Here is a 12652-nt window from a genome sequence, read left to right as displayed (position 1 = left end):
AAATTCAAAGCTAGTTTAAAGCCAGGAAATATTGCAGAACTTGCAGTACTACAAAGGGTGCTTCTTAGAAAGACACAATATATGGAAAATCCTCCACTCCAGGCAGTCCCTGCATTTAGTGCAGCAGACTAAACACGTGCACAAAAAAATAAACATCAAGCTAAGGTGAGCGGACAAGACAGACAAAGTGTAAGTAGAAAAGACAATGCTGACATAGTAAATTCATTGCTCAAGGGCGAGTAAAATGTAAATAAGTTTAAAGAAATCAAAGACTCGTGGCACATACTCACCAGTGCATTTAAGAGCTGTGTTCATCCTACTCGTGCTCAGTATCAGGGCTGAAACAACCGTGGTGCTGGGAGGCATGTTAAAGCATCTTTCAAATCTGATACAAATGCAGCGCATATATATTGCAATCTTAGCTTGTGGAGAGCTCAGAACTGAACCTGGGAGAGGAGGAATCCTGGCTGAGGTCAGATCACATAGAAAACTATCTCAGTTGGGTAGATCGCTACAAAAGACTTTCATTTTAAATAAGGTGACAATATGGGATAAAAAAATATGGATTTTTTTTAATATCGGGGACAGTTAATATACCAACATTTAAATTTTTTTCATTATTTAAAAAAATCTTGAAACAAAATAATTTATTAAGTGATTGCAATGCTTTGATTTGGTATTTTTGAAGGTCTTTTCCAAACCAAATAATTCAGTGATTCTGTGATATAAAAATTCACAGAAAAAGCAAAACTCTGTTGAGAGTTTGTTCACTGATTTTGTGGAATTCTTTGTCACATTCAATATCAAAAATTACTGTGTTTCTCACAGAACTGAATAATTAATTCATGACACTGGACAAAACCAATGTGTTGATAGTGAAACTCCCTTTCATGGTCTTTCATGGGCTGCTCTAGACCCACAAGCAAAGATGAATTTCTGAGAAGGGTGTCTAGAGCTCAACATCCCAGGCTGAAATTCCACTCAATTGCCCCTTCTGGGCTCTAAGTCAGAAAGTAAACCTGTCATATCCAGGGCTGAGTTATTTGCTGTCAACTGGATTATAGCACAAAAAGGCTGTAATGGAAGGCTGCAAGAGGTTATAGATTGAACATAGTCAAAAGCAGTAACTCCACTTAGTAAAAGTAGATATCATCCAAAATGAGAAAAGTTAAGCTCATATAAGGTGAAATTCTGACTCTGTTGTGGCTTCCAGTTTCTGGGATTTTTGTCAGTGACTTTCAGAGTAATCAAAATTTCACTCACGGCCCAGAGAGAGATGGTGCAAAGGGTGTGATGGAGTGAAAGTTGAAATAACTCTTAACCTGGGGCTTCCAAAATACATTTTCTGAGCAGAGACTGCTGCCCAACTCAGTGTTTTCATGATGTAGCAATGCAGACAGCCCTTCAGGGGACCAAGGGGATATAACTGTGCTAGTGGAGTACAGCTGGGGTGTGCAACCAGAGCCACCCTGCTGTAAATACTGAAGCTCCCATTGTTCAGCACCCTGTGGGACATGGGGAACTGCACTGCTCAGGCATAGTAAGGTACAGTTTGTGTCAAGTGATTTCAGAAAGCTGTAACACCACTGAGCACCTGCAGCAGTGCTGGCACCTTCCACCTGAGACCCTCCCTTGAAAGGCAGAGATTACTGGGAGAGAGAGCATAGAAGTGTCTGACAGATGCAGTAATTTTACTGGGAGCAGGAGGATTAAATTATAATACAGAGTCTCATCATCTTTCTACCTTTCATATGAGTAAATCTGAACCAAAGAATGCAGCTGATGTGCCTCTGGGAAGAAGGGGCAGAGGGTCTCCTGTGTGTTTTCCATGTCCCCTCTGCTCTGGGTGTGCTGCTCAGAGGGGCTTCTCTCACTGAGTTACAAACCAGAGCTGGTGGCTCTGGCTTTTTTTGCCACATACTTTTCTGTTTGTCCATCATTAAGCACATCAAAGCCTCGGTGTCCCCATCAGGAAACAATGCTGTTAATAACATTAATCCACCTTTATTAAGAGCCTTTAGCTCTATGGAGGAGCACCAAATATTATTAAGACAAAGACAAGAGGATAATAAGGAAACGTGTTTTTTCCCTTGCTGACCTAGTTTCTAACCTCACTTTAAAATCTTCCCTTGATTTTAATTATGCTTAATCTAAAGCTAAGCTCACAAATCTAGCAAACTTAAGGGCTGCTTTTAAAGTGAATTTTCTCGCCTGTCAGAGCTCCTCAAGCTTTCTGTGCTACAGTCAGGAGTTTATTTCCAGCCCAGGCACAGAGCTGGGGCATTTCCCTGCCAGCACGGTGACTGCTGGGCTCCTGAGCTCAGGCACCACCTTGCTCCACTCGAGCCTGGGCACCACAACATTCTTCACAGAACAATTGCAGTCCTTTTCTCATCAGCCATAGCCAGAGGCAGCAATAAGGGTGAAGGATATCTATCATGAAAAGTCCAGTGTCAATGTGTTCCCCCAATTTATTTACTGACCTTCAATGCAACAGCCATACTCCTGACCCTCATGAGATGAAGCCTAAGGGGAAATGGCACTGAGCACCAATTCCATATCCTGTTGTTCTGTGGTCTAAATTAAGTGCTAATTAATTACCACTGGCATCTTTGGCATTGCCTGTCAAATTGGATTTAGGATATCCTTTCGCTGTTTAAACAAATAACCCTACATCTAAAGCTAAAATCCCACATGTCAGCATTTTCTTTACTTTTAAATTTTTATATTAAAATCCAGCGAGTATGTTCATGGATTTTGCAGGTAGAATTCAAATAAAAGAAACAGGAATTGATATTGTCAATTTTGATTAATAGTCCCTCATTAATAAACATCCTGTTATTCAGTTTCCACCTGCAGTTGCTGATGTTGCCTGGAATCAATTAACTCATATAATTTGATTTATTTTACAAAGACATTTTTGGATGTGCTGTGCTGATGATAAAGGTTCTATATTTACAATTTGTGATTTAAGCGAGATTGTTACTAACTGCTTTTTATTTGTAATGCTGCAAGAAAGCTTCAGGAATTCTTGAACAAAATATTTAAGCAATTTAAAAAGTTAAAGCTTTATTTATTTAAAACTATCTGTTGCCTTCTGAACCACACAGGCCACAAAAGCATACAAATCCAGGAACTATGACAGGTTGGTCTTTACAACAAGCTAGTTGTTCTGGAGAAAAAAAAATATATATATATCAGAAGTAGAATTAAAAATAAATTTAAAAAATATTCAAGCACAGCAGAAGAAGTTACACCACCAGCCAAAAATACATTTTAGGCATTAAGGTGGTATACTTCTGTCTGAACTCTTATTATTCTATGCAGTCTCACACTGCCTTTATCACTCTACTATCCAAACACCTCTAAGAAATACATCAGCATCTGTCATGGGGGTTGTGCTCTCTCCCATCCCCTCCCCAAAGAGAGGCTCATGCTCACACAGTGCCTGGGTGGCTTTTGGGCAGGGATTTGCTCTTGTTTGAGCTAAATTTGGTGCTACAGGGCTACAGAAGAAGGCAGGAATGAATGCCTGTGCAGAGCTGCAGGCAGAGGAGTCCAGGATGCTCCTTGGGGAAGTTCACAGACTTTAGCTGACTCCTACCAAAAGCTGTGCCCAAACAGGCAAACTGCAGGCACAACAGCTACATGGACTAGACAGATCTGCCCTCTTAAGAGCACCAGTCAGAACCAGTTTGCATTCACACACAAAAAACTAAAACCCAAGCCAGACTGGGAGGACAGAGCGCCGGCTGTCAGTAAATGGAAGAACCCAGCAGGTCAACCAGTTGGATCAGTTTTCCAAAAGAGAGACTTGGAATTTTAGTAACAGGGAAGATTTTGTTGAAAGATGTTGAATCCACCTCTTTGATACAATTTGGTTTGGGGGAGTGGGACCTGGTCCTTTGCCCATACCAAGGTCTTTGGTGGAGCCACAATGTAGTGATGGGCTCCTGCCCTTGCTGTCCATGCACCAGTGTGCCCCTTCTGCCTTTGGAGCTTCTGTGGCTCAGAAGATGTCCAGAAAAACAAACAATCCCAAGGCTGAGGTGCAGATAAACTGTTCCCCCCTCCCTCACAGCTCCACAGTGGAGCAGGAGCATCTCCTCTTGTGCAGAAGAACAAGCAGGACTTCTTTCCTGGATGAAGCCCCTGAATATAGGGGCTGCAGTACCTTTAGACACTTAAATGTGTTTTTACCTGCTGTCCTCAGCCACCCAGCAGGTAAAGTCTTTCTCCACAAGGCAGGCATTCTGTGAGGTGTGTGCAAAGCCAAGAGCCCACACGCTCTTCTGCAGGGTCTTGCATGGGAAGCAAAGTTCACCCAGCGCTGAGGAGACTTTATTTTTAACTGCTCTCTTATTAAACCAGGCTAAGCCAGAATAAATGCCTTTCCTCAGCTTTTCACAGTCTATTCAGCCAACTGTGAAGCAATGTTCAGAGTTAGTTTAGTTATTATTCTCATTTAGGGCCAGGCTCCAAGGCAGTTCATCCAGGGAAGGGCTCGTGCTGTGAGATATGCAGGGGATCCCCTGAGGAAGCCCATTCTCCACCAGGGCCCTGTCAGCTGTCCAGGTGCTATATATAGCCACCCAATGGTCACATTTAAAGCCTAGTCTGTGGAGGAAGACAGCATCAAGTGCTCCTTCTTGTATCCCAGAGCAACTGAAGAGAAGGGATTTTTCCCAAAGTGCTGTAACACGAACCCACAGCTGCAGAGCACAGGAAGCCTATGGAGTTTCTGTAGGCCAGGAGCCACTGAGGCTATTTTCAGCAAAAGCAAGCTCTTAAGTATGTCTGAACTATTTCTGACCCCTCTTGTAACATATCCTACACCATGACCTGCTTTCTCTATTACCAGCCTAGCCATTGTTTCAAATTCTACCTATGGAACAAACACGGATTTAAAGTGCTTTCATGTTTTACACAGCTAGATGCAACTAGCTTAAAACTGTATTAGTGCACTGTGACCCCTGCATTGTGCTTGTTTTTTGCACATTTTTGCACATGGCACATTTGGAAAAGGACAGACAATGTGGTGTTTTGGAGCTCCTCTCTAGGCAGAAGCCTCAGGTGTCAGTTCCATACACACCAATGTCCCTGTTCCAAATCAAAGTGGACAGATCTCAAAAGCTGAGGACTCCACTGATGATGTTTGCATCTGCTTAGCTTCCCCAGCTGGTGAATGCCACTGCAATGCACCTGAGCAAATCACCCATACAGCCAGGACATGGATAATAAAGAGGTTTACTCTGCATTCATAAAATATCAAGAATCTGAATCTAATTCTGAATTTGAAATTTATCTATGTAGCAGTGAGAGGAATTGAACAGTTTACTCAAATAGAGTTTGTGGCATCAGGGGCTCCCTCACCACCAGTTACCTCCATAAGCTTCCCAAGATGGAGTTAAGCAATGCACAGGCACTTCCCTCTTCCTCCACAATGTGTGTATTTTGGTTTCTCTCCTCAGCTGGCGTATCCAGCTGGGTATGGAATATCTCTGCAAGGTTTTGATCTGTTATAGGACCCCTATTGTTGTTTGTGCTTTAAGAGGACTCTCAAAGCTGAAGTTCACTCGTCTTTTTAGTAGTAAAACCCACTCAGGTTCTTCCCAAGAAACAACAACTGCAGCTGAACTGAAATAAATTAATGACAGAAAATGATGTGGTTGTGATATACTGTATCTCAGGAAAGTGTGTAACAGGCCTTAAATGAAAAGGAGATACATTGAGGAAAAAACCTGATAGTTTAGGTTATCTGTGCTTCATGCTATAGCTGTGGTTCCTTCCTAACACTGAAAAACCCAGCTGCAAAAGCCCTGCGAAAATGTGCTTATACACACACAGACATTATCACTTCCTAGGACAGTACGTTTTATTATCAGGTTATTTTCCAGTACATTTGGCACAGTTAAGGTAAGTATATTAACTTTACTTCCAAATAAAGAAAACAAAGTTGTACTGAATGTCTCAGCCACTGTCAATGAGTTAAGAACTGACAGGAGGTCCAAGTAATCAACCCTGTCTACAGCACTGAGCTTTCCCCTGGGACACCTCCTCTGTATCTGACTGGCATGGATGTAGAATTGCTTTCAATAAAGATTTTATTTCAAGGTTGGATGATTCTTTCCCAAATGTCTTGTCTCTAAAGCAAAGTATGTAATACCTGTTATTTTTTAACTCCTGTGAACCAGCGTTTGGGAAGGAGAGGAGTGTAAAATGCTGAGCTGAAACCTGTTCATCAAAAGAGACAAATTCTAACAAATTGATTGGGAGCTCTGCAATACCAGAAGTCAGAAAGCTGCTGCATAAAACTGGCCTGTACCAGTGCAGTGAAGAGGCCTGTTAACAAAATTATTGCTGGGGAGAGCTGAAGGCAGCTGAGCCCTTAGCAGGGCCAAGTCCTTAAGCTACAACATTACATTTGCATATGCCTGAGAATAGATAGGAAAGAGATATTGGCTAATTTGAGGATAATTATTGGCAAAGTGAATCAATGGGAGGCGCACACTTTGACCTATTAAGGCTGTTCACAGGAACTTACATTTCAAATCAGTCCCATCATCCATCAGGATGGCCAGCACCAGCTATGACAGTGGTTGTCAGCACAGATCAGCAAAGCCACAAAACCCACCCAAATGGGCTGTCATGGAATACCCCACTCAGAGAGGAGCTGGGTCCTAATTCCATAAGGTTAGTTCCTATAGCAAGAGGAGAGGTGGCACAAATACAGCATTTTTAATCCTTCTGGTGGAGTTCCATTTATTCCTATTTATCTTTAACCTCTCCTGGCCTCTGTGTTGGTCTTGGTTTCTGTCTCTAGTGGCAGAGACTTCCCTAGTAATCACAGACATTGTGCATAACTGGAGGACAGGATTCTGATAACAACAAAACCTCATTTTATCCCTCTGCCCACCACTGAATTCAGGGGATGGCATTTCCTACACCTGCCATTCTAGTCCATAACCTCATACCAAGTGAGCTCTTCTTACTCTTCTGACCCCCTCATTTTGTAATGTGATGTCCTTTGGTCACAGTCTATATTACCAGTTTGTGGAAGAATAACAGGATTGTCCTATTGAAAAGTTACCCTTAAATATAATTTAAAACTCTGAAAGAATACCAGGCATGGCTAAAACCAGTTCTGCTAAGGGTAGAAATGTCCCTGACATTGAGCAAAATTAAATCCTCATAGGCTGGAAAAGAATAAGAAAGTAAAAGTGAGCAGTTCTCAAAGCAGCTGGCTCTACCCTCCAACACTCTCCAGCCTACAGTAAAACTGTGTCCTTTCCAATGGGATTTTCTTCCCTAAGTACACTGAATTCCCCAATGTTTTATGTGCAATAGGAATATTAAAATGTTGAGGAGTCAGTCACTGTGGAAACCCTTTCTCCTCCTCAGCAGTTACTACAAAGTAAAAATGGATGAAGAACATTTCCTAACACCTACTGTGTTTGGAGCAATAATCCAGTGTGCTTTCCAAACGTCAAAATTAATAATGATTTTATTTAGAGAGTTTGAAAAGTGTAGGTTTAATGGAACTAGAGAGCCAAGTCACCATACAATGACCCTCTTAGCTGTAGGCTTGCCCTGCTCTCTGTTACACGTTTTCCAGCTTGCAGTTGCCTTGGCAACAGCCAAAGCATAAATTCCAAGTATTTTTCCTTATATATCTGCCATTGACACTACAGCCCTCCTATCAGACACTTCTGCTGTTTTAATTCATCATTAGTTTCATTACTATTAATAACGAGAACTGTATTTTCTGTGTTCCTCCTGACTTGTGATTGTAAGGATTGAAGACATTCTTGAGACTCGGTTATTTTGGAGGAAAAAGAAAATAATCTTGTGCAGCATAGCACCCAACAATTTCTTGATATGGCTCCAACATCTGTGGCACCGGATTATAGATTGTTTCTAAAATAACCTTAAATTGATGGATCATTGCTCCTTTCATTTGGGCTTGACAAAAAGTACCTCTGGCATTTCCTTTCACTCTTTATGTTGAAAATGGTGTGTCACTCTTTCTGCTCTTTTTCTTGCCAAAAAAATAAGTCCTGTCCATTTTTTCAATATTTTCACTTTTAACAACTCAATTTCACCTAGTAGCTATAGTAATACAACTAAGTGTGCATATTTTATTTTGATTTGCACTGACTTCTTCTTTTGTGGAGAGATGATAAAAATATCAGTTATAGAATTTCTTTGGTAAATGTCTGTAATTCAAAAAGACATAAAGCCCGACACTTATAATTATTCTATTCAGGGTGGATTGAATTCCCTCTTTCTACTTCTTCAGTAGCTCTGTTTTACCACATACTATTTAACTATTCAGACTTTCCATGTTTCCAAGTTTGCTTGCTTTATGGGTTTTTTTGTTCTTATGGTGCAAACAAGTGAAACTGCATTGTTATATGAAGGATTTTCAAGACACTTTCTCAATATAGTACTGTTTATTCTAGCATTAAGGTCAGGGAACCCAAATTTACACAAATTTTCTTAATGCCACATTACACATGAGCCACAGTCAGTTCCTCTCCACCACCAGCACACACCAAGCACAGCCTTTGTTGGCTCATGCCATACCCCACCTCCTGATTGCTGGGAAGTGTTATCGTGCCTGGGCTTTGCCAGGACGTCACGAGAAGGATGGAATCTCCAGGATAAACCAGGGGAATTATTCTCCTCCAGGAAGATGGAAAGCAAAAGCAGAGGGGTTGGCCATGCATGTTCCATTTTCTGTGTCCCCATCAGGAACACGGGGCCTCCACACCTTGCCCCACATTCCATGGGTAAAGGAAGGCAGTCCTCCAGTCCCTTCAGTAAACTGAGCTCTGCTGCCACATTTCTTCCCCCTGATTCTGCTCATCCATGGTCCATTGCCTCCTTCTCCCTGCAAGGGGCTTCTCCTTTAGCTCCATCAATGCTATCCATCATCAACACCCTCTTGTCTCAAAAGCTATGGCTTTGAGATATAAATTAATTATTGATATTTAACTTTAGAATTTTGAATTAGTTATTGATATTTAACTTTAAAATTACTGAATTTTAACTTTAGAAATAATCAATAAATTGATTATTTCTACAGTTACCCGAGACAAAGCTGCTGAATTTCCCCCTCCAGTGAAAATGCATCTCGACTCCTGCTGATGGCATCTCCAAATACCTTGTGACATTTCCAACTTTTACCACATAACAAGCTCAACAGAAACCAAATCTCTCTCCTGGAGAGGTCCCCAAGATTTCTGTACATGCCTCTGCATAAGTGGCATGAAGCAAAACAATCTCATCACCTCTGTAACATTTTTAATTGTGATAAAGATGTGTGACATCCATCAGCAGCCCACGCAGTCGCTTGGCAACAAAACTTCTAACTTCTGAGACTTTCTGAACTCCTAAGAGAAGAGATGATATATTAATATTACCACAGAGGAAAGATAATTAATTTTTTAAGAAATTTAATGAAGATGCTATATTTTAAGAAACTAATAGTTAAGCCAATCTGATTAGTGCCATATGGAGAGTGTTTTGTGCAATGGACACCACGGTTACTAGCATGAGGCAGAAGTAATTCTTCCTATTTATATATGGGAAAAAATCCATGAGTGTTGATGCTCCAGGAATGTGGTAAACGATGAGATTGGCACAAATCCACAAGAGATGCTTTTTGCTGTGTGACCCACCCACTAACATGAAAGAAACACTTTTATGAGTGCCTGGAGCCATTAAGTCTCACAAAGTTTCTTTTCCTCATAGTGTGGCTTGTTGTAAGTTCAGCTACAGGTATGGGAAAACAGAGAAAGCTGTGATGGCTTTTAAATGGCTCTCTGGATTTTGAAAAGGTAAATGAGTGACAATGGCAGAGAGGGGGGAAAGCAGAACTTGGCTTCAACAATCCACTTGGAATACTTGAGTTAAAACTAGCAGGTTAAGGAGGCATCCATAAATTCAAACATTTACATAATAAAGCTACATTTAGTTTGCATTCCTTGGTGGAGCTGTGCAATTTATTTATAAAATATGTGTCTTCATTTACTAGTCTTTCCAACCCTAGGATACATAATATATTCTGGAGGGTTGAGGGAAATGGATTTCTACTTAGTCTGTACTCACCACCGCAGAGATTTATGCCAAACTTCCTACCTAAACTCCATCCATTAAACCTGCACTGTTCTTAGACCAGACTTCTCCATCCTTAATGCCCTTTCCACAGGAATATTAAGTCTTAATATAGACACAAGATCAACTTTAAATAATAATAGTCCTTCTCTTGTAATTTTGTGGGTAATAAAGATATCAAAGGTTAGAATCCTTACCATTATTTTCTAAGTCATCTCATTAAGGTATGTGGTCTCTGTGTCTTTCAAGAAACTTTGTGTCAGGATAAGGCATGTGAAAGTCTTTAGTTACATAAATTTCACAATCCATTTCAGACCATACTCACTTTATTGGATTTAAATTAGCAGAAGGAATGTGTTTCATATGAGCCCTGTATCAAGGGGTATTTTTTTTGGTTTTCACAACTCTTTCAGCGCTGGAGACCATGTTAAGGGAAGCAGGGAATCTTCTCCCTGGCACTACAAAACCCCTCCTTTCCTTGTTCGCCACAGTGGCAGAAATTTCCCTTGCCTCCCTGTTTTCTTTATTTCGGATAAGTTAACAAAACAAACACCCCTATCAGGAGAAACATTTAAAAAGTGCCTCTATGTGCTTCAATAGCAACAGTGACTCCTCTGACACACTTCTTTTTTAACCAGTTCTTTCCTTTTGTCAACAGGATAGCAGCCAAGGAATCCGTGAATCTTATGTCAACACAGAGCTTGGGAATTGTGTTTGGACCAACACTCCTTAGACCTGAAAAGGAGACAGGGAACATGGCAGTCCACATGCTGTACCAAAATCAGATAGTTGAACTTATGCTGAGTGAGTACAGCAAGATCTTCGGCTCGGAGGAAGACTGACAGACAGGGCCTGTTATTGAAAACGTTCACATCTGTCTTGATGTCTAATATTTTTACATTTCTGTAAACATATTTCTGAAATATTTCTTTTTCTTTCAAGTGACAGATGCCTCGTTTTGTGCAAACTTAATGATGATTTTGTGTCTAATTTTCAAACATTGGAATAAAAAATATTGTCAACATTTGCCTATATGTATTCTGCATTAACCCTTTGAGAGTTTCATTATGCTAGCACTCCAAGTGTCACTTTTTCTGCAAGCTGAGCATACAGCATATGGCCCTAGACCATAGAAAATGCTGTTTACCAACATATGCAATGGCACAGAAAGCAGATAATAATTGAGGAGGTTTGTGGAAAATGGATTAAAGTATGTATATTTAAAGCAATGAATTAAAGCAGTGACATGAGATCATTCATTGCTAATCTGAGTATAATTTACCTTTCTCTTTGATATACATTGAGAATTAAAGACATGATGAATAATCATTTGTCTACCCCGAGAGCTGGGAAAAAAATGCATTTAATGCTTTTAAACAAATAAAATAAACAAACAAAAAAAAATTGAGAATGTCACCATTTGCATAACAGTGCCTAAAAGAAATTAAAAATGGAATTGGAACTTTGGCATTTTTGCTTAAATGCAGTACATGAAATGAAGACATTGCATGACTGCTCATTTTAATGTAACATCCATTTTGATTCTTCATCACACTGTACATCTGCCCGCTTTCCCCAGCTATCTCATGTTCTGTAGCATTTGTATTGTGCTCCTGAGGATGCTTTATTGGTGAACTACATTAAATTCATCTAGAAAGAACTTTAAAAAAAAAGCCTTTTCATATGCCCTTAGGATTACTTGGCTAGACTTGAATCAATTTATGCATTTGATGGTTAGTTTCAGTTGTCATGGATAAACAAAAGGGTAACTGTCTAGAATATATCAAATATTGTTTCATTTTGAAATGTATGTTTCCAGCTATACACATCTCCTACCCTGTTTTGTAAAAGTATTCTGCTGATAAAATGTAGACTTATGTTTGACAGCTTTTTAATCAAGTTCAAAGAGAATAAATAAAACTAATCCAGTGTGGTAAAGAGTCTGTCTGGTTATCGATTTGTTCATAAAATGAAAAATAAACCATGTAAATAAGATGTGTGAAACACAGATCCAGAAGCAAATATTTAAAGCAATTAAAGACCCCAAAACATAGGATTAATGCATAGGTCTGCTGTGCATGAGAGATATGTCTTCAGTATCACCTCAGCAGATCGTGGGCTGCTTCAGTTTTTACTCAGCATTGTTGTGCAAAATTCCATGTCATTCAGGAAAGGTCACTCCTTGGGGTGGTCATTTTTGAGAAAAATATATTATGAGGCCTGATTGCTAACTAAGACCAGGCTCTTTCATCAGGTGCTAGCACAGGCAGAAAACAACACCAAGAAAACATAAAAACCAACCCTGAGATGGTTTTTCTGACTGCTCATGTGTCTGAAAAATCAAGCAAAACAGAGGGGTAGTGACCAATAATTAAAATGAAGAACACAAAACCAAACAAAATCTCCCTCGTATCACAAATACCCAGCTCAATAACTTCTGAACAAAACTATAATGTACTGGAGAGCCCAAATTCACTTTCACTTTATGATCAAGAAAATATTTTTCATGTTAATGTCAAGCCATGAGTGCTTA

At 40.0% G+C, this 12652-nt stretch overlaps 1 protein-coding gene across 1 annotated transcript in view; it reads left to right on the top strand.

Annotated features, from left to right (window-relative positions):
- The window catches only part of ARHGAP15 (Rho GTPase activating protein 15), a 302702-nt gene extending 290762 nt beyond the window's left edge, over positions 1 to 11940 (top strand). Inside the window, exon 13 of the mRNA XM_084209803.1 lies at positions 10778 to 11940. Within this exon, the coding sequence (XP_084065929.1) occupies positions 10778 to 10961 (184 nt within the window). The 3' untranslated portion in view covers positions 10962 to 11940. The remainder of the gene's footprint in view (positions 1 to 10777) is intronic.
- The last annotated feature ends 712 nt before the right edge of the window (positions 11941 to 12652 follow it).

This window comes from Fringilla coelebs, assembly GCF_963513975.1.
Source record: "Fringilla coelebs genome assembly, chromosome: 7".
Taxonomy (NCBI): domain Eukaryota; kingdom Metazoa; phylum Chordata; class Aves; order Passeriformes; family Fringillidae; genus Fringilla; species Fringilla coelebs.
Note: the sequence above shows the minus strand (reverse complement) of the source record. Positions and strands in the feature narration are given on the sequence as shown.